The following is a 20,867-nucleotide window of genomic DNA, read 5'->3' on the forward strand; positions in this document are numbered from 1 at the left end:
TAAATGCTTCAAACACTGTGGATAGTTAACTAAATTATCACATATGCATTAATAGGCTATTCTATAGCCATAAAACTGATGACCTTATAGTGCATTTACTGACAGTGGATGTTCAAAATGTATTGTTGGGCGCTTGGGTGACTCAGTTGGTTAAGCGTCCGACTCGGTTTCAGCTCAGGTCATGATCTCACAGTTTGTGAATTCAAGCCCGGCATCAGGTTCTGCACTGACAGTGTAAAGCCTGCTTGGGATTCTCTCTCTCCTTCTCTCTCTGCCCCTCCCCCACTTGCTCTGTCTCTCTCTCTCAAAATAAATTAAAAAAATTAAAAAACAAAAAACACACCATGTATTGTTGAGTACGAAAGCAAGTGAGAAAATATGATGGGATGATCCATTTCTGTTAACTATGCTTATTTATATGAAAATTTTCATTACCTGGAATAATATATACTGAAAGTTAACAGTGGCTTCTCAAGGTAATGAGATATCAGAGTACCTTAATTTTTATTATACTCATAAATATTTCCAAATTTGTATACAGTGACCGACCATGTGTTAACTATACTGTTAAAATTGTATAAAAAGAACAACCTCAAAAGCAACGTGTTTAAGCCACAGGAATGAGACAGAAGCTTCGCATTTTCCAAACCAATCTAGTGTTTTTGTTCTCCAAATGATCATTTATGACTATCTTGAATACAATGAAAAGTTAAATCAGAATAGGAAATGCTATGATTCCAAGGACAGATAGGCTTTGGGGTTGCTGGACAGGAATCTACACTCTTTAATGCTGATACATAATTGCAAAATAGAAATATCTATTTCAGCCTTTGTAAATATTTTAAAACATATTTCAGTCACTGTCTCCCCAGTCTGCAAAAACACATTAAGGGCATTTGATTTTTTTTTTATTTCTATCTGTGAAATAAACTCAGGCAAACACACAAAGAACCTGTTAAAGCTTCTATTTTTTCCTGGTTTTTTTCTAAAAAGGCAAAATATAAAGATTTATATCCTTCATTATTTTCACTTGTACAGATATCATGTTCTTCTTTTATTGTGACTATCATGGCCTGACTAATATAAAGAAAACCTAGAAAATTAGAAAGTACTAACAGCTTCTTTCTTTTAGGTCAGCATGTGTAGCCAAGAGATGAGCTTTTTAGTACCACTGCATATATGTTCTACAATTGTGGACTTGGAGGACAAAGCAAGTTCAGGGACTGACAGTTCAGCTGCTCCTCTCCATTCATAGTTACTACCACTTATTTGCTTAATCTTGTTCTTTCTGCAAGATATATCTATATCTATATCTATATCTATATCTATATCTATCTATATCTGTCTAGATATAGACATAGATAGATTTTTTTAATGCTTATTTATTTTTCACAGAAAGAGAACAAGCAGGGGAAAGGCAGAGAGAGAGGTGACAGAGGAGCAGAAGCAGGCTCTATGGGGACAGCAGAGAGCCCGAAACAGGACTCGAACCCACAAATCATAAGATCATGACCTAAGCCCAAGTCAGACACTTAAATGACTGAGCCACCCAGATGCCCCAAGATATATTTTTAAAAATGTTTACTGATTAAATTTAACATTTGGATTATTCTGTTTTCTGTATCAGGGTATATTACTCTTACACATTTTTCCCATGCTAGATTATATTGATTTATAAATGTAGCTGGAGGAGGGGAATAGTGGGAAAGCACTGGATAAGATTTACTTTCAGTGTAATGCACTGACCATTAGCTAGACTAAACCTGTGAGCTCACATAATGCTCTTGATGATGATAAAACCTGAAAAGTATAAAATTCTATCACTGTAAAAGTACCCATCTAAGATATCCAAAAACAGTATAAATGGCTCTAATCTGTAAATAATAGTCAAAAAACATGGGGGACAAACAAAAAATAATTCAGACCACTCTTAGAAGGTGATAGGAGGATATATAAGATATCTTCACTAAGGTGTACCAAAAAATCTCTTAAATTAAATATGGATGCCATACTTTTGTTTGTGGTTCGTATTATTTCACAAAAAGCAGAGTCTGCAAGTATATTGAAATAGTCATGTAGGAAGACTCCTGACTTAAAAATGTTATGGATTTCATAAATTTTGATAATTAGTAACAAGACTGCTAAGAATCTGAACTAAATTTTCATATACAACGTCTTAGTGACCTCTGGGTAGCTCAGTTGGTCAAGCGTCCGACTCTTGATTTGGGCTCAGGTCATGATCTCATGGTCGTGAGATCGATCCCTGCATCGGTCTCCTCGCTGAGTATGGAGCCTGCTTAAGATTCTCTTTCCCTCTCCTTCTGCCACTCCCTGGTGCACACAGTCTCTCTCTCTCAAAAAATGTCTGTCAAAGACTCAAAACATGCTTATAGTAAAGTTTTAGAGATTCTTCAGAGAAATTTTATGATGCATTATATTAGTTAGTAACAATCACAAATGATATTAGGATCATATTTAAAAACAATGATTTGAAGGCATTTATTTGCTATAAAACAAACTATGTTGTTCAATAGATGGTAACACTTTTGGGAAAACGTTAGCATTAAAATGTAGAAGAAACTAGCTCATTGATATTTTCCTAAAACACTTTTAATAATTTTTTTAATGTTTATTTATTTTTGAAAGAGGGCAAGCAGGGAAGGGGCAGAGAGAGGAGGACAGAGAACCCAAAGCTGTGTGCTAAACAGCTGTGAGCCTGATGTGGGGCTCGAACCACGAGATCATGACCTGGGCTGAAGACGCTCAACTGACTGAGCCACCCAGGTGCCCCTAAAACACTTTTAAAGTATAATTCTGAAATTATTACAGAATTTCTTAGTAACACCTACTTGAGAGCTGTGGAAGAAATCTGGTTTAGAAATTTTCCAAATTCAAAACTGCTAATTTTTCAAGATCAGTTTTATGAACTAGTTCTATAAAGTTTCACAAGATCTGTAGCTTTGTGTGCTCTTATGATAACAAAGCACTAAAAACGAATCACCATTTCTAGTTAATGTATTATTAAGAGAGATTTTATTTCAATTATGCCCTTTATGGAGTTTGAAGGTATTCTCTTAAGCAGGAAAAGGCTGTAAAGTAGGAGAGAAATAGAACAATTATTTAACAGGAAAAGAATATTGCCAAGACCATTACCATTGAGGGCTCAATAAAACCTAGGTATACACACACACACACACACACACACACACACACACACACACACAAAATCTGTCTTTCCGAAAATGTTCACATGAGCTCAAGTGGAATCTTCAGTTTAGTTTGGTAAAAATCTGACAGTTACCAGGCTTCTTAAATGCTTCTGAAGCACCTTCCTTGAACATTGTGAGTCAAGAGGCCTGTGTGGAAACTCTTGAGTAAATTTACTTGGCTTGGCTTTTTGGCCTTTCCTCTGTTGCATCCCTCCTAGTTAATGCATCAAATCATAAAGCTTCCTTAACTGGTCATTAACCTTCTAATCCCATCCATCATTCTAACAGCACATGTCTTCACAAAGCTCTGAAGAGACGGCAGTTGATTCCAGGGCGTAGTTTAGACCTCCCACCTGGGGGACAGCTGGTCTGATCCCGGACTTGTGGAGAAACGTGCCATCATGTGTGTACGTTCTCTTGCACAAGTCCTCTGGCACTAACCGCTGGCACGAACCTCTGGCACGAACTCACAAGTTCACTTACTGCCAATCCACTCAGCCTCTTGACTCTGGGGTACACCCACTATGCTAAACTTACCTCTAGTTCTCTAAAGTCTTGAGACCTATGTTGGAAGAAAACATAATACAAACAGTACAATTTACCCATGACCTAGAAGGTGAAAACAGCAGCCCTGCTTTCCAGCTCCCCCTGTCAATTCTGTCTCGTGTCGTCTTTTACCTTGGATATCATTACATTAATATTTAACATATCCACACTCTACAGAGGAGCTGAGGAAATTAGGAAAGGCAGTTAATTACTAATGCGAGACATCGGTCTGAAGGGAAGCCGATGCAGCATCCTGAAGTTAATGAAGGATATTGCCTTAGTAGCGCCTGGCACAGGTCATCAGTTGTCATGAAGACTGTGTACGTGAGAAGGAAGTCATCAAGGAGGGTCTCTGCGAAGCAAGAAAAACAAACACAAGGTAAGGAACCAGTGGTAAGAGGAACAACTGCTTCTCCAGCCTCTAAAACTGTGTGGCAGAAACATGATACATGGTGGTGGGTGTGGGAGGCATTAGGATAGGAGAATTTTAGCCACAAAATACATCATTTATTCAAGTGAAGATTTTTTAAACTCCTTACACAGAATACCTCATACGTCCATAAAGACGTTATGGAAAACCAATACATAATAAAGTCTTCTGAAAAATAAATTTTACAATATTTCTGGGGTATATACTCCAATCCTACAGGAAATGAAGCCTGCATGTTTTAATAAATTAAGGCTTTCTATTACCTAAGTCTAGGGCAAGAACAATGGATAATAAAGTAGGATAATAAACTTAGAGAACACAGATCAGGTTCCAAGACCATTCACCTTTCTCTTTCAAAGGCATCTGTAAGAAGTTGGGAAAGTGGCAGTTGATGTTGTTACTGCTATGGAGAGAAAGACAGAGCTAAGTCTCACTAAAAATGGGGAGCAGGTATAATGTATCACAATATGCTCCTTCCCAATCCCTTTCCTACCTCCTCAACCAACAAAAACAAGTTTGATTTGTTTTGCTCTCTTGCCTCTTGGCCGTGAGTGTTCTAAGAAAAGTGCAGCTTATATGTCATATAGAATACCTAAACAGGCAAACTCTCATCCCCCAATATCACTTCCAAATTGATAGAAAAAAGATTACATGTAGAATGCAAAGTAGGGCTCTGGCCATAATAGTCTTTATCCACCCTCCTTAACTTAAAATTCATTTTACTATATGATTTCATTTTCATGTCCATTACATTCTGGCCATCAAATTTCTAGATAATTGAAATAGCATTAAGTTGTGAGACTAATGAGCCTGTATACTCAATAGCATTTAAGCTCTCTAACTGCTACTCTAAGTATGTAAGTAGAAAAAATTGCCCAGTATAGAGCCCTATAGCTCTATGTTGAAGACTGGAAAAATTCCAGAATTTTTATAAATAACCAATAACATTTACTGTAAAAGTTGATCCATGTGAAACAACAAAGTTTACGAACACAAAACTCTGCTATAAAGAGGTAGTAAATGACATATACAGTCCTATATCAGTTGTCCCTGCTTCACTAATTCTGTTTTGTTTGGTTGCAGAACATCAAGATAATCCTGATTTACACAAATAAGTGGCAAATGGTAATGTTGTTTTTTTTTTAATTTTTTTTTTAACGTTTTATTTATTTTTGAGACAGGGAGAGACAGAGCATGAACAGGGGAGGGTCAGAGAGAGGGAGACACAGAATCTGAAACATGCTCCAGGCTCTGAGCTGTCAGCACAGAGCCCGACGCGGGGCTCGAACTCACGGACCGCGAGATCATGACCTGAGCCGAAGTTGGACGCTTAACCGACTGAGCCACCCAGGCGCCCCAAATGGTAATGTTTAAAAAAAAAAAAAAAAAAAAAACAAGCTTGCTTTCTAATTGCAAAATGCCCTTAAGTGAAATGAACCATAGATGTTAAGGAAAAGTATTAAGAAAGGTTTTTTTCAAAGATACTTATTTATTTATACTAAGTAACACTATTCTTTATTAAAAAATGAGTTTGACAAATGGCGCCTATACAGTAAAATAAGCCTACACTTATAATGTTGTATCACACTGCAGTATGTTAACAGTCACTGTTCCAACTTACTATTTCTTGTAAAAGTAAGTTCTCAAACAGATGTGTCTGGGCCTCAGTAGGCCTAAATTAAGATCTATACACTGTAAGTGTGTAAGAGGAAAGAACAGCCCAGTATAGAGCTTTACAGGCAACTGTGGCAATGTGGCTGGTTGGACGATTTAGTGTGAGCGCACACGCACATCCTATATTCACAGAAGAGCCAGGAGCTCTCCACTAGAGCGCCTGCTTACAAAAGTCACTGGCAAACTCTGACTTTCAATGTAATTTCCAAATTCACAGAAGAGATTCCATCTCTACACGTGCATCTACACGTGCACAACAAAGGCGGGAGAAGGTTTACTCTAAGACCTGCCCCAAAACTAGTTAATCTGGCAGCATAAGTTCATTGCCTGGTTATCCTAATGGAAAGTTTGAAATATACTTTTGAAACTCTGTGTCCTTCATCACAGTTTTTAAAATAGTTTCAATAGGGGCGTCTGGGTGGCTTAGTCAGTTAAGTGTCTGACTCTTGATTTCAAGCTCAGGTCATGATCTCATGGTTTGTGAGTTCGAGCCCTGTGTCTGGCTTTGTACTGACAATATGGAGTCTGCTTGGGATTCTCTCCCTCTCTCTTGGCCTCTCCCCTGCTTGTGCTCTCTCTCTTAAAAATAAACAAACTTAAACAAAACAGTTTAACGGCATAATGTCTGAACCCTAGGATATTTTGAAATACAACTTGAGAACTATCGTATCACTCTGGGACACGACTGAACAGGGATGTTCCCAAAGTCTAACACTGCTTTGTACTAAATGTAGTTGATGAAAATCCTCAATGTCTCTGGTCTAATTAGAAATGGGAGTCTTTTTTGCATACAATGTTAGATACAGGCAGCAAGAATCACAGAGTAGCCTAGAATCTATTTTAGGGTTCTCTGTGGACCCTTATAGATCAGAGCCAACAATACACAGAAAGCACTGGGTGAGGCCCTGAGAACCTCATATACTCAGCATTCAAAATGCAGGTTCAGTCTCTCTGGGATGTTCTTACACTTAGCTAATTTAAGGGGGCTGGAACTATTCTCTAATCAAAATTTACTCCATTAGCAACTGAAATTAGAATGAATGCCATTAAACTTTGACATAACCAATCATTCCATTCTGGAACAGCCTTAGATAATGAACTGAGTGACTCTAAGATTCTGGTTGTATGGTGGCAAAACCATTTGGCATTCAATTCAACTAATCAGCTCACACATGACAATATTTTGTTAAGGGCTTTGACCCAGAAATGCTTTCCCCTAAGCTTCTGCTATATTTAATATTCAACAGCATTTACCTAATTATCTCCTTGCCATAGAAATATTAATTAAAATAAAAACAATGAGGCTACATGAAAACATCTCTGGTTAAAATCCTACTAAATAGCTAAAAATCCTAATGAATACAACAGTTTCTCAATACCCTTGATTCACATCTTTCCCTACATAACATATTGTTATCAAATTTTTTTTATGTATAAAGATCTTTCCCTTCTTTTTCAGCATTGGTATTTTTTGCTGCACATGAAAGTAAATGAATGATATAATCAAAAGGACACACTTCAGATAAAAATGCATTTTATAACAGCCATGTTTCAAAAAAGGCTGTCCCATGGCATTTAGGGATATTTTTAGAACCACAATGGCTACATAAATGATCCCCTGAAGACTATTAGCCAACAATAGCCATTTAGAAAGAGTAGCAAATCCACTGGCATCGACATTAAAACACTATAATTATCTATTATATTATATAATGCTTAATTAATAGTAATTTAAGACAGGCAGAAAAGCACATTTGTGTATAAAAATATCTCTCATTTAAACAATTTCATAGTTGCCATATACACTAACATTCTGAATAAAAAGATATATTCATTTTGCTTTCCAACTCTGTGAATACCTAGGTATTAATACACAAAAAGCTTTCCTTTGAAATTCTAATCATTAAATCAATCACTAAACCGAATCCCAAATTCTTAACTCATCACTGACAAAAATATTCAGCCATCCTTTTTGGAATACTACCCCCCCACACAACATCCCTCCCCCCAAATAAAAGAATATTTATGTTGTGGCTTTTTTAAATATAGGAAGTACTCTTGCAGTACAAAAGAAACATGCTGATAACATACTTATGTTATGTACTTATCATAAGTATGTATGTACTTATCATACTTATCATACTTATTGCTGGAAAGCAAATACTATTACAGTTTTAAGCACTATGTTCACTTGAAATAAAATATATCAATGTGTGGTCAAAATCTAAAGCTTTGATAGAAATGTCTCTAATATTCATGTCTATTATTCACCATAATGATGTTAATATGAGACTTTATCATCTGTTACTGTTTTCATTTTAAGGTGTAAGACAAGAATTGTCTGTTTCTATTTGATTTTATTTGAATTTATTTTTTTCTTTTAAATTTTTAAATGTTTATTTTTAAGAGAGAGACAGAGAGACAGAGTGTGAGTGGGGGAGGGGCAGAGAGATAGAGAGATACAGAATCCGAAGCAGGCTCCAGGCTCTGAGCCATCAGCACAGAGCCTGATGTGGAGCTGGAACTCAGAACCACGAGATCATGACCTGAGCCGAAGTCGGTTGCTTAACTGACTGAGCCACCCAGGTGCCCCATGAATGTATTTTTCTTTTATGCAAAAATTAAAGTATTTTCTCATTCTCATTTTAAGTGTATCAAGCACTCAAAATTTTCACTTCTGTAAAACATAAATGTTTCTAGAGCACCCTAAGACTTGTGTCAGTTTGGTACAGATCCTTTTTATAGGGTTCTGTTATGTAAATGTAGTCAAATAAGAGAAACTGATCTAAATGTCTCAAAAAGGTCTAAGCTTAATGTTTTTTTCTGGGGGTGGGGGGTGGGTATAAGTGAATTGCCAAGAAAGCAAATGATAAAAATTTTGACAGACAACTGCCTTTAGTAGCTATTTAATCTAAGTATGGTAATGTGAATATTCAACATTTCTATACTAACCCATATTCCCTAAGTACTATTAGCAATTTTGTTTCACCTGTATTTCTACTTCAGATGCAATGGAATTTAAGGCACTTTAAATATGTTCTACTTTAACCTTGATTTCAAGAAGCCAAAAAAACTTTGTACATAAAAGGTCTCATTTCTGGCCCTGGAATGTTACAACTTGCCATTATTTTTTGAGAAGCAGTGCCAAAATGTACCATGTAATTTGATTAAGCACAAGTTAAAAAAAAAATTAATGTTCATGATTGAATCATAGGTTAAAGTGCTCCACTGTTAAAAATATGCTTCTTTCTCAATGAATTTTCCATTTCTGAAAGCGATATTAATGACCTCAAATGCAGCTGTTTACCACAGCTTTTAAACTCACTCGATTCCTGTATACTTTTACAGTTCTACCAGAGTATTCCTTAACTATTCTAAAACCACCAAATCTTGAGCTCTAATTTTAGTTTTCAATATTGATCACACAAGAAACGCTTATTCACTTAATGCTGTTTCTATATCGAATCTGTCTGAAAAGTCACCTCTTTAATGACAGGAGCTTCCTCCAGACAGAACTTGGGTGGCACTCTTCAAGTAACGAAATCTATTTTACCTTGTAAAATTTGGTTTTGGAATCCCATCATTCTTTCCTAAGGAAAGAGTATACCAAAAATTATGTTCTTAACTGTATTACATTGCACATGCTGCCTTTTACAAATGTCACTAGAAGGAGCATGGACTAATCAACACAGGGCTTGCCTACCTTCTCCACACCAAGGGCCATGTTTGCAGGTCACCGTGGGGGTAAGGGAGGTGACAGGTCCCATGAGCTCCTACTGGTTCAGCCCTCAGCTGCTCTCAGTGTCCAGGCACAATTATAATTATAACCCATTTGTGGCTTGTGCATGCATGTGTCTGCTAAGCCTGCTGGGAGCTTAGAAAACAGTGTGAAAAATACAAAGGGAATCGGAAGACTGAATTTTTACCTGTATGGCCTTAGGCATTGTACTTAACCTCTCAGGGCCTTAGTTAAGGCAGCTGTAAACTGGGTATCACACCCACACCTAGCAGAACTGCAGCCAGGATGAAAGAGAATAATTTATCTAAAGCATCTGGCAGAGAACCGGAATACATCAGGCACTCAGTAAGTCCTCTCTGTTCTTTACTGTCATAAAATAATATTTAGATCCTGTCCCAGTTCTCCAAACGCCACCCATCAACCAAGAAAAACCAAGTATTGAGAACTGACTATATATAAGACTTTTGTTAAGAAGGGACTAGAGGGTAAGAGACAGGAAAACATAAGAATGACCCACGGTTTCATGCTCATAATGAGTTAGGGAGTTGAGACATGTATCCCCAGGAAGTAAATTTAAATAAGGTAACATTTCAACTGGGCAGCACAAATCATAAATGTTGCAGGGGATGAAGGAGACTCCAATATCCCAGGGAAGGTTTTACCAAACAGGTAGCACATGGGATGACCTCTGCACGTGTAAGAAGTATGGAGAAAGAGGTGAAATAAACATAAACATGGAAGTGACTGGGGGTGGATCTGTGGCTGAGTCACAATCTTATGGTCTTTGGGCCTTCTCTAGCCCTTAAAGATGTTTTTTTGTTGTGTGACAGTATTTAAAAATCAGAAGATCTGGCAACACCAGGTCTGCATGTCCTACAGCAACCATGGCTTAGAGCTGAGTTGCCTTCTTCATGCTGGGCGTACCAGTTTATCATGGCTCTGCCCTCACTGGCAAGTCACTTATTCATATTAGCTGTCTGTGGACAGGCAGGTTCCTAAGTTTTGGTCTGGGGTATAGTTGTGAAACAGTAATGGAAGAGATCACATGGCCTAACTGAGAAATAAAGCTAGAAAGTTGGTTGGAGCCAATTCCTGGAGGGTGTTTGAGCCTTCGAATAAGAAGCCTGGGGCTTGTTTTATAGAAAAGGGGAAGTGAATGGAAATTTTCAAGAGGAGAAGTGACAAGAGATAGAGATTACACTTGCTCTGTCAGGACAGTCAGGACAGTCACACTGGATAAAGGAAGAATAAGGAGAGGGAAGTTTACTTTAAATGCACTGAGTTTGAGTACTCTAAGGCTACTTTAAACGTTTATTTAATTTGAGGGAGAGAGAAGGTGCATACGTGCATAAGAACCCGAGAGGGGCATAGAGAGGGGGATAGAAGATCCGAAGCTGGCTCAGCACTGACAGCAGTGAGCCTGATGTGGGGCTTGAACTCACAAACCATGAGATGGTGACCTGAGCTGAAGTCGAACACACAACCAACTGAACCACCCAGGTGCCCCTATGGCTACTTTAAAGTGAAGATACTGGGTAAAAATATCAAAGACCAGAGCTTACTAAAGAGGTCTGGATGATTATGGGAGCTACGGTAGGAAAAGAGTGGCTGGGATGACATTAAGTGTCATGTCAGATCCACTGCGAGGGAGTTGTAAGCAGGGGTTTGAGGTGAGCTGGGGTGGATGTTCACATTTGGGCAATGCTAAGAGAATTCAGGAAGGAGGAAGAGAAGAAAGACACAAACAGGAGAACAGGGAGACATAAATGTCATAGAAGCCAAAAAGAAAGGACGAGTGGAAGAGAGCACACTGTGAGTGTCAAAAGTTGCTGGAGGGAGGTTCATCAGCCTGAGCATTCAAAGGTCACTGGATTTGGTGTGTAAATGGTCCCGGTCTGGGACACAGGGAGAGATGCCCCTTGGAAAACAGTAGGGGCATGCCCTTTTAGTCCTTTAGACTGAAAGGAACTAGGGATAGTCAGATAATCAGCCCTCATACCATCTATCACACTGTTTTCCCCCAAAGACTCTTCTCGCAGTTATAGCTCATTGATTAGTAACAGCAGTTGCTCTCACAAATAAGCCGGGAGGAAAAATTTCTTCATGATCAATCCAAGTATCATTTTATTTAACAATATAGATTAGAACGTGGAAGTACCACGGGTATGGAGCTTTCAATACCAATCTGCCAGCATCTACCAACAAAAATTAATATCTAGTTGCAAGACGCACTCAGTCTAACATAGTCAACTGTCGGAGGTGCTCTGTCTCCTATGATTAACATCACACAATACATTCTTAAAGATACGATCTAGGTTACTAAGTGCTTGTTAACTCAACATTCCAAAACTTCATGAAACAAAGAAAACACTAATTTAAACATTAAATCTTAAATTACAAGTCTGGGGCCTGGTTATTTCAAGCAATAACTCTAATACTGGACTCAGCTTAGGACAAGGTATGATTTTTTATCTCCCAAGCACCAAGAAGAATCTCTATTATCGGCTTTCTTCCCAAACGTGAAATATATCACCATTCTGGATGTTAATTTTTCCACTCTGGAAATCAGAGGAGTAAAATTTTATTTATTTTTTTGTTTCTGCTTAACAAAAACTCTAGAGATACGAGAGAGCAAGAAAGAGAGAGGAGAGAGAGAGAGAGAGCAGGGGAGGGGCAGAGAGAGGGAGACACACAATCTGAAGCAGGCTCCAGGCTCTGAGCTGTCAGCACACCCAAAGCCTAATGCGGAGCTTGAACCCACGAACCATGAGAGCTGACCTGAGCCGAAGTCAGACGCTTCACTGACTGAGCACCCAGTCACCCCCAAAAATATGATCTTTAAGAAATTAAACACAATTAAACATAACTAAGCCTCTTTCTAAACAATCTGGCACAAGATCTTATATAAATTGAAAATGTCTAATATAAGAAAATTTACTTTACTCTAAAATTTCCTTTACGGTTTAGTCCATGTTTAAAAATGTTTCTAAGACAAATATTTCAACCAGTGACTGACAGCTGGGACACCTGTGTGCTCTGGGTTCCAGACCAGCCAGGGGAGCTCTTTTCAGTAACATATGGCTGCTTTCTTTCTCACTCCAGTGAAAGGGAGACTGGTGCATTACGGTCACCAAGAAAGGTTTGGTCACAACTGTTGAGTGAACACCTATGGCTTGGGGTTGAGCACTGTGCTCACTGCTATGAAGAAGGCCCAGTTTTAAGGCCTCAACTTTCACAGGGTTTGGAATTTAATCAGTGACATCATAAAAGGACCACATAAGGCAGCCCACTAGCAGCAGATGAATATCCCATTCATGGGAATGTCTGACCAAACCTCCACCCTCTCTCCCATCATCCCCCACCCCCATCCAGCACACGTTTTAGCCCTAGAGAACCCCAAATTGTCTTTGAACCTCACCTATTCCTTAGTGTGCCCCAGGAAGCCAAGGGTAGCATCATTCTATGGGCAATGAGGAAAAGTAGAGAAGATAGCTATTCTGTTTCAACATAATGAAACAGCCACCCTCGACTGACCACATACTGGGGGCTGTACCATGAGCTTTACCCACATGATCTGTGCTCCTCAAATTCTTTCTAGGAGGCAGGTCTTGTACTCTGTTTTGCAGAATGGTGACATCGAGTCTGAGGTAAGTAAGGTGAATAACTACTAAGTTGTTTCAAGTTAGTATCATTACGGGCCTACGTCCCAAGGCAGGCTGATCCCCAGCACAGGATTTCACTGAACTCTGCTCTTCTGAGGCTGTGAATCCAAATGGTCCATACTGGGGGTAAGGGAAATGGATGCACATGAACATCCACTGGACAGATGGACAGATATAGGAACTTGGCCTTTTTATTGGCCTTGAATTGCCAAAAATGCCCCTATAAAGTCATTTTCCATCTATGTGCCAGTATGCTGGAGTTCCTTTATGCCTACCCGAAATTTATTTTGTTTTTATTTTCTAGTGAACACCTGACAAACAGCAAATAGCTATACAGGATCAGCCAATTTCCTTTTCTAAAGGCAGAACTGACAATCACACGGGAGAATTAAGATAGTCCACAAACTCCTAATGCTCTTAAGATGTTTTAATGGCCATTTACACATAATTCTATTTTAGAAGGTTGAAATGTAAAGGCAGAAACTGAAACAATGTTTTAAAATGGTCAAACCATAGGGGCACCTGGGTGGCTCAGTCGGTTAAATGCTGACTTAGGCTCAGGTCATGATCTCATGGTTTGTGGGTTCAAGCCCTCCGTCAGGCTCTGTGCTGACAGCTCAGAGCCTGGAGCCTGCTTGGGATTCTGTGTCTCCCTCCCTCCTGCCCTTCCCCCATTCACACTCTGTCTCTCTCTCTTTCTCTCAAAAATAAAATAAACATTAAAAAAAATTTTTTTAAAGGTCAAACCATAAAACTCTTCCTTTCTTTCTAGATGAACTTTTCCATATTAAACATGACAAATACTGAGAATCATTAGTCACATTTTATTTTGTCCTTTCTTTCTTAAAAGAAAAGACTGACTTCCACATCAAAGTCTTGGCTGTTCCTTACCTCCGTGACCACCTCTGCCTATCCCTCCAACATCTGGGTAAATAAGCCATTAAACATGTACTAACTGCCACTGGTTAAGATATTTTTGTCTTTCAGCTAAAGGCACTCATATAAATTCCTTTGTCTAAAATGGTTCTAATAAGTTAGTTTTGTTTAGAAGTAAATATACTACTCACACATCTAAGAACACCCTTAGGCCTTTCTCACAGCATTGGAATCACAAGATTCATGGTGATTTGACCCACATCGAGCAGTTATGTTACAGGCACATAAGAGTTCTGAAATATCACCAAGAATATAGTAATACATACTATAAGCTATCTTTAGGAGAAGAAATTTAATGTGTGCTATTGTTAAACTTCATTGAAACCATAATATGTGAAATATTTTTTAATATATGTTTCATATGCTTTGTGAAAAATATTTCTAACAACTTGTAGGGAGAATTTTGGTGTGAAAGATGTAGAGTTCTCAAACATGAATGCAGTGGCTCAAATCAGATACGAGAAAGGTACTTACTATTAAGTACTCTTTGCACGTTAATAATACATGAGATCACTGTCAATAGTCAGTGTTGAGAAGACTACAAGAGCAAATCCAAACTATTTTATAGGCTTTAAAAAATGATCACACAGTGCTTTAAATCACAATACATTTATATTCCTTTGAAGAGAAGAAATATATAATCATGGGTGCACCTGGGTGGCTCAGTCAGTTAAGCATCCGACTCTTGATTTTGGTTCAGGTGCTGATCACACGGTTCTGAGATCAAGTCCCCCATGGAGCTCTGTGCTGACAGCACGGAGCCTGATTGGGATTCTCTGTTTCTCCCTCTACCCCTACACCCTGCTCATGCATGCACTCTCTTTCTCTCTCTCTCTCAAAATAAATAAACTTTAAGAAAAATATATATATAATCATGGCCTGGGATCTAAAGTATCAAAACAAACATAAGCTTCCATTTATTTATTTATTTATTATTAAAACAATTTTTTTTAATGTTTATTTATTTTTGAGAAAGAGGCATACACAGAATGCAAGCAGGGGAGGGGCAGAGAGAGAGGGAGACACAGAATCCAAAGCAGGCTCCAGGCTCTGAGCTGTCAGCACAGAGCCCAATGCGGGGCTCGAATCCACGAACTGTGAGATCATGACCCAAGCCAAAGTCGGACGTTCAACCAAATGAGCCACCCAGGCACCCTCATAAGCTACCCCTTATAAAAATTACATACCACTTTTCATTTGTTTAGGAATCAAACTTTGATTTTTCTTGGCCATATTGCTCCCCAGATATTTTAAAACCAAACAACATATTCCCAGCTTCACCTGCAGCTAGATATGGCTATGACTAAGATAAAAGCAGAAGCCGTGCGTGATGGACACGTGTGTTCTTGACCTGCTCCATCCTGCTATCTGGACTGGGATGCTAGCATCCGTCTTGATTTCGGAACATAAAGGCCAGACTCCAGGGACACTGGAGCAAAGAGCTGGAAGGAGTCTCAGTCCTGGCTGATTTCAGAGTGGCCTCACTAGTTCTACCAGCTCTATACTGCACTTATTTTTATTTTCACATGAGAGAGAAGTATCCTTCCACCTTAAGTTACCATCAGTTTTTCTGTTACATACAGCCTTCCTAATAACAAATAATAAATTAACAAATCATATATACACAAAGAACATTTTCAGGAACTCAAACACATGATAAGCAGTGCTTCTCACGTTTCTCTATTATCAAAGCAGGAAAAGCACATTTAAGGAGAGATAAGTATTGTGAATTTATCCTGACCTCACTACTGTGGATTTCTAGAATATGCTGATGAAGAACACATTTGCCTTGCATGTTTTTCCCCCCAAAAGAACAAACACACTCCCTAGGAGACTATAATAGAGCAAATCGTCATAACAATTCTGAGATGTGTGCTAGCATTATGCCAGTCAGCACTGGCAGAACTTGAGCTAACTAAAGTATTTTTATGGAAGTCAACACAGTGGTAAACAAAATGGCTTGCAATGCCTTTAAATTCAGATCAAATTGCAACAAGACACAAGAGGGTGTATTTTCTATGTCCAACTCTAGAGAAGAGATCCAAAATTAGCGCGAAAAAATCTTCATCATGTTTCTTATTTTTTCTTGACAAAACACGTTACACTATATTGACGGTATCTATATCGATATCAAGCAAGACAAGAAAATTTAGGGGCAAAAATTTAACTCGCTTTAAGTACTAAGCAAATCTCTCTTTATAACAAGTATATTTAAGGCACATTGAAAGGCACGTAATCACTGAAGGAATAGACCAGGTGCTTTAATATTAGAACTGCTACCTATCATGAGTCCTGATACATGTAGCCCTTGCACCAAAAACGACATTCACTTAAGGCTGAGAACTTAAGTAGAGATACCCAGCCAAGTATGCAATAGGCAATTTTAACTTATACTTTTCATCTTCACTCTAAGTGAAACTCATTTACAGGATTAAAGGATTTAAAAGATTCATAAAGTATCCTGTATGAAGACAACAGACAAGAACAGTTAAGTCTGAAGCAGAAAAAGATACAGAATTGCTCTAAAAATAATTTTCTATCACTATTCAGATTACAATAAGATATTTTGGGGATTACAAGATATTTTAGTTTTCTACATTTTCTGTTCACTCATATTTAACCATTCCCTCTAATTTCATATTTATTGAAAGATTTGGGGGAAGGCCTGCCAGCCAAGAAGCAGCGTTATGTGTAAGGCAAAAAGCTGCAAACAGAATGAAAAGAATGGTTTCAATTGTAGAGCAAGAAAGCCCCAAGGGCAGAAAATGAGGATAATGGGAAATGGGAGGGGAAGGTTATAATGAGAAAGACTGCAAAGAGAAATGAGAAAAAGCTCAATTATAGGTATGCTAAAGGCAAAAATTCTCCTGCTCAAAGAATATCCCTTTCAGACATGTGGTTGTCAATTACAGCAATTCTGTGGCACTGCACCCTTTCAATGAAGCAATAATTCGATTGAAACATGCTGTGAGATTAACATGCGGTGATTATAATCAACAAATTGCCATTCACTAACATTTCTCCCTCACACTTAGGAGACTACCTCAAGTACACACTCTTCTACAGAAAAATCACTTAGAATTTTTTTTTTTCTGATAGAATGCTAGTTTTACTTGAGGAAGATGGCATAGCATTTTATGATTAGTTTTTTAATGTTTATTTATCTTGAGAGAGAGCAGGGGAGGGGTAAGAAAGAAGGGAGAAGGGGAGAGGGGGAGAGGGAGAGAGAGACAGAGAGAAAATTCCAAGCAGGCTCCATGCTGCCAGGGCAGAGCCTGATGTGGGGCACTACCTCACAACTGTGAGATCATGACCTGAGCAGAAATCAACAGTTAGTCGCTTAACCATCAGAGCCACCCAGGCGCGCCGGCACAGCATTTCAAATAACACAAGGACATCGTATGATCTCACTTCAAATCTTTCAAATGTCTGGGGAGGTGACACACAAGATCTCTGAGAGAGAGAGAGAGAGAGAGAGAGAGCGAGAGAGAGCGAGAGAGACACGGAGAAAGAGAAAAGAGGTTTTTTCATCCTTTGACATTGACTTAGACTCCAGTAACTTCAGTTGGTGATGTTACAGTAAAACTATGGCCTTGCTAAAATTACTAGATTGCCAATTCTATTGACACGGTATATTTTATCTTCATGAATTTTAGAATCTGTTGCTCCTTCCAATTTGCTACTCCAAACATGCCTGTGTTATACCACACATTTAAACAAGTATCTGGAAATGCAGGGGGACGCCAACAAAATCGTAAGTGTCTGCAGTGCAGTATTAAATATACCCAAAGACCCATAACTAAGAAAATATGTTAATTTTACAAACTTGGGAGATTTGGGAAAAGCATCACTTTTTTAAAGGAATAGAAATCCATTTTCTTTTTAAAACAACAAAAAGGAAACAACAAAATATAAGAACAAAAATCAGTACCGAACTAACTGAAAATCTGTACTATAGAGATTCTTACTAGGTATATATTAGGGAGACAATATGAGAACTAAACAAGCTGTTACCTTTCTCAAATTTATTTTTATGAGAGAAAATTCAAGTTATACTGAGGATCTGTGTTTCAAAAGCAACCTGCATCCTGTATCAAAGAGACTCGATAGATTTAAGACAGTATTTTCTTCCTGTAATAATAAAGCTGAAGACTCTCAGGGCTTCATTGATTCTACATGAACTTTGTGTCTTATCAGACAGGGCCTTTTATATAATTTATATTTCAAAATAGATTGTAATTTTATATATTCAGATTCTTTGAAAACTGACAATTCATGTACCAGAGTATTTTATTATTTGTAATAATTTATCCTCCAGCCATTCTAGGAAATTAGAAATTTACTCAACGGTAAAGAAATACCTAAGGTTCCTAACGGTGTCATCAAATTGGGCATCTGAGGTGAAGGGAAAGCAAATAAAATGTAAATAAGGAAAATAAAGCAAATAAAACGTGCAGCAGTGAATGAAAGAGAAAGCCCATTCATTTCTACATCCCTCACACTGGGTGCAGTTTACACAGAAAACCCCTCATGGTTCACAGTTTGAGAACATCACCACCAGGACTGACTTTACAGAAACAGCAGTCCCATGTGAATTTCATTTAGAATTCGTGTGAAGGAAACTCTGAAAGACCCTCTGCTTCACCTCCAGGCTCTAGGATAAGAACTTCACTCAAACCATCAGAAAGTGGTGATATTTTCCTTATAAGTATTCAAAGAAGAAAATCTAGAAGCTTGTTGAGATGTCCAGGTTTTTCAACATCCTTAGAGTCAAGAGGCTTAAGACTTAACGTCTCAGGTAATTCTTGCTCCATATGTATTTCATTTTCCCTTTCTTATCTTCAGATCCTCTTGAAATTAATTTTCCATAGCCTACAATATTTTAGTTTGCTTCTAGTGTGCTCTAGACTATAGCTGAACACAAAATATGGGAAGAGGTTGTGTGGATTCAACATGAAAATGATGCAAATTAAAAAAATGCGTTCCAGTGATCTGTTCACATTCTAAATATGAATTGTACGCCTGGAAAGTATGCTGTACTCCTACTTATATCTTCATCCATTACACACCTTCCTTTGCCCATTGGTTATGCAGTAATGAAACGTTCACATTTCCATTATTAATCAGTGTATGTTAATGACCTTATGCTTCAGCTCTGTCTCACTTCATTTCACCTTGCTTCATTACCAACAAGAGTATTAATTAACCCACGATCTACTGGCAGCGTAAAAGCATCAATTCCCTTGTTATCATACATAATATCACATGTTTAAAGGTGGTGTGAATAGATTAGATCAGATGGTGAGTACCTCAAATGAAATCCACGGTCAAAATATGATTTTTAATCACTTCTCATGTAAATGTTCTGACATAGCATCAGCTAGTATTAGGGTCTCTTCCTTCCCTTCTTTTGTAACCTTCTTGAAGCCCATAGCTCACCCAGTGGCCATCCTGCTCACAGCTGGAAACCAAGAAGCAGGTCTTTGTGCGGAGATTAGAGCACTCTTAAGTAGCTACTGAAGCACCTGATTTGGGGTTTATAGCTAGAGTTGAATGGTTATGTTTTTACTTCCATTATGCCTTTTATCCATGACTCTATTCACTAGAAAAAAAATGATCTCTGGAATAAAGCTAGGGATACACCTGGGTTCATTTCCAGATTCAAATGATCATTCTATCTCTGTAGCAGTTTAGTTAACTTCTTCTACCTTAGCTTCTATGGCCATGAGATGGGGATAATTATCCTGTAAAAAGATCCATCTGCAGGGCACCTGAGTGGTTCAGTTGGTTGAGCATCCAACTCTTGATTTCAGCTCAGGTCATGATCCCCAGGTCATGAGATTGAGCCCCACATCGGGCTCCACACTGAGCATGGAGTCTGCTTAAGATTTTCTCTCTCACTCTTTCTCTTTCTCTCTCTCTCTCTCCCCCCACCCTCTTCCCTCCCTCTCTCTCTCTTCCCTCCCTCCTCTACTTGTGCATGCTCGCTCTTTCTCAAATAAAAAATAAAAAGTTTATGAATAAATAAAATAATCCATCTGATGGAGAGGATGTTTGGATAAATGGAGGGCTATCTTGAGTAATTTCCAAATCCTGGCTCCCGAATCTGGAAGGGACCTCAAACATCACGTGGCCTAAGTCCTCTGCTTTTGTTAATGAGGCACCTGAGAAGAAAACTTCTACATAATTCTCATTATCTCATTATTTGTCAACATTAATTTACAAAGTTTCCCAATGCTTCAATTATGGTCTCCGTAATAATTCTGCGTATTAGTAACAGGGAGGGAAGTTAAGGGAATTGCCCCCAAACCAGACCAAAACAAAACCCACAGTACAGAGTATACAGCAGAGCAGAAACTATATTTTCCCATGAACACTTTTACCTCCAGCTTTGTCTCAACAGCACTTTGGGGATTTTCATGGTAACTGTGGATAGCTATCTCAAGCCTTGGCTTTATCTGGCAAAGTAAGCCTTCACTGAGCAGCGATGCTCAGCATCTCAGGCATACCCACGGGGGCTGGAGTTGGTGCTAATGAGTTTATTCTGCTGTTGACTTTTTTATTAAAGCATGTATGCAAACAAAATTAACCTCATATTTAAATGTGGCAGTTTCATAAAGCTGAAAAAGACCTCAAATGGCAACCTATCTAGTTATATGTCTATGAGAAAG

The 20,867-nt window shown here is 38.3% G+C and overlaps 1 protein-coding gene and 1 long non-coding RNA gene across 3 annotated transcripts in view; one reads left to right on the forward strand and one right to left on the reverse strand.

The window, feature by feature from the left end:
* RAPGEF5 (Rap guanine nucleotide exchange factor 5) overlaps positions 1 to 20,867 on the reverse strand; it is a 225,293-nt gene that overhangs the window by 44,637 nt on the left and 159,789 nt on the right. For both annotated transcript variants that reach the window (XM_019443577.2, XM_019443578.2), the window contains one exon: positions 4,029 to 4,107. In XM_019443577.2, the coding sequence (XP_019299122.1) occupies positions 4,029 to 4,107 (79 nt within the window). The remainder of the gene's footprint in view (positions 1 to 4,028; positions 4,108 to 20,867) is intronic.
* Positions 3,717 to 20,867, forward strand: part of LOC128775522 (uncharacterized) — a 48,902-nt gene continuing 31,751 nt past the window's right edge. Inside the window, exon 1 of the long non-coding RNA XR_008420245.1 lies at positions 3,717 to 4,134. This is a non-coding gene — a long non-coding RNA (uncharacterized LOC128775522). The remainder of the gene's footprint in view (positions 4,135 to 20,867) is intronic.

This window comes from Panthera pardus, unplaced genomic scaffold (genome assembly GCF_024362965.1).
Source record: "Panthera pardus isolate Hobbes unplaced genomic scaffold, ASM2436296v1 HiC_scaffold_8, whole genome shotgun sequence".
NCBI lineage: Eukaryota > Metazoa > Chordata > Mammalia > Carnivora > Felidae > Panthera > Panthera pardus.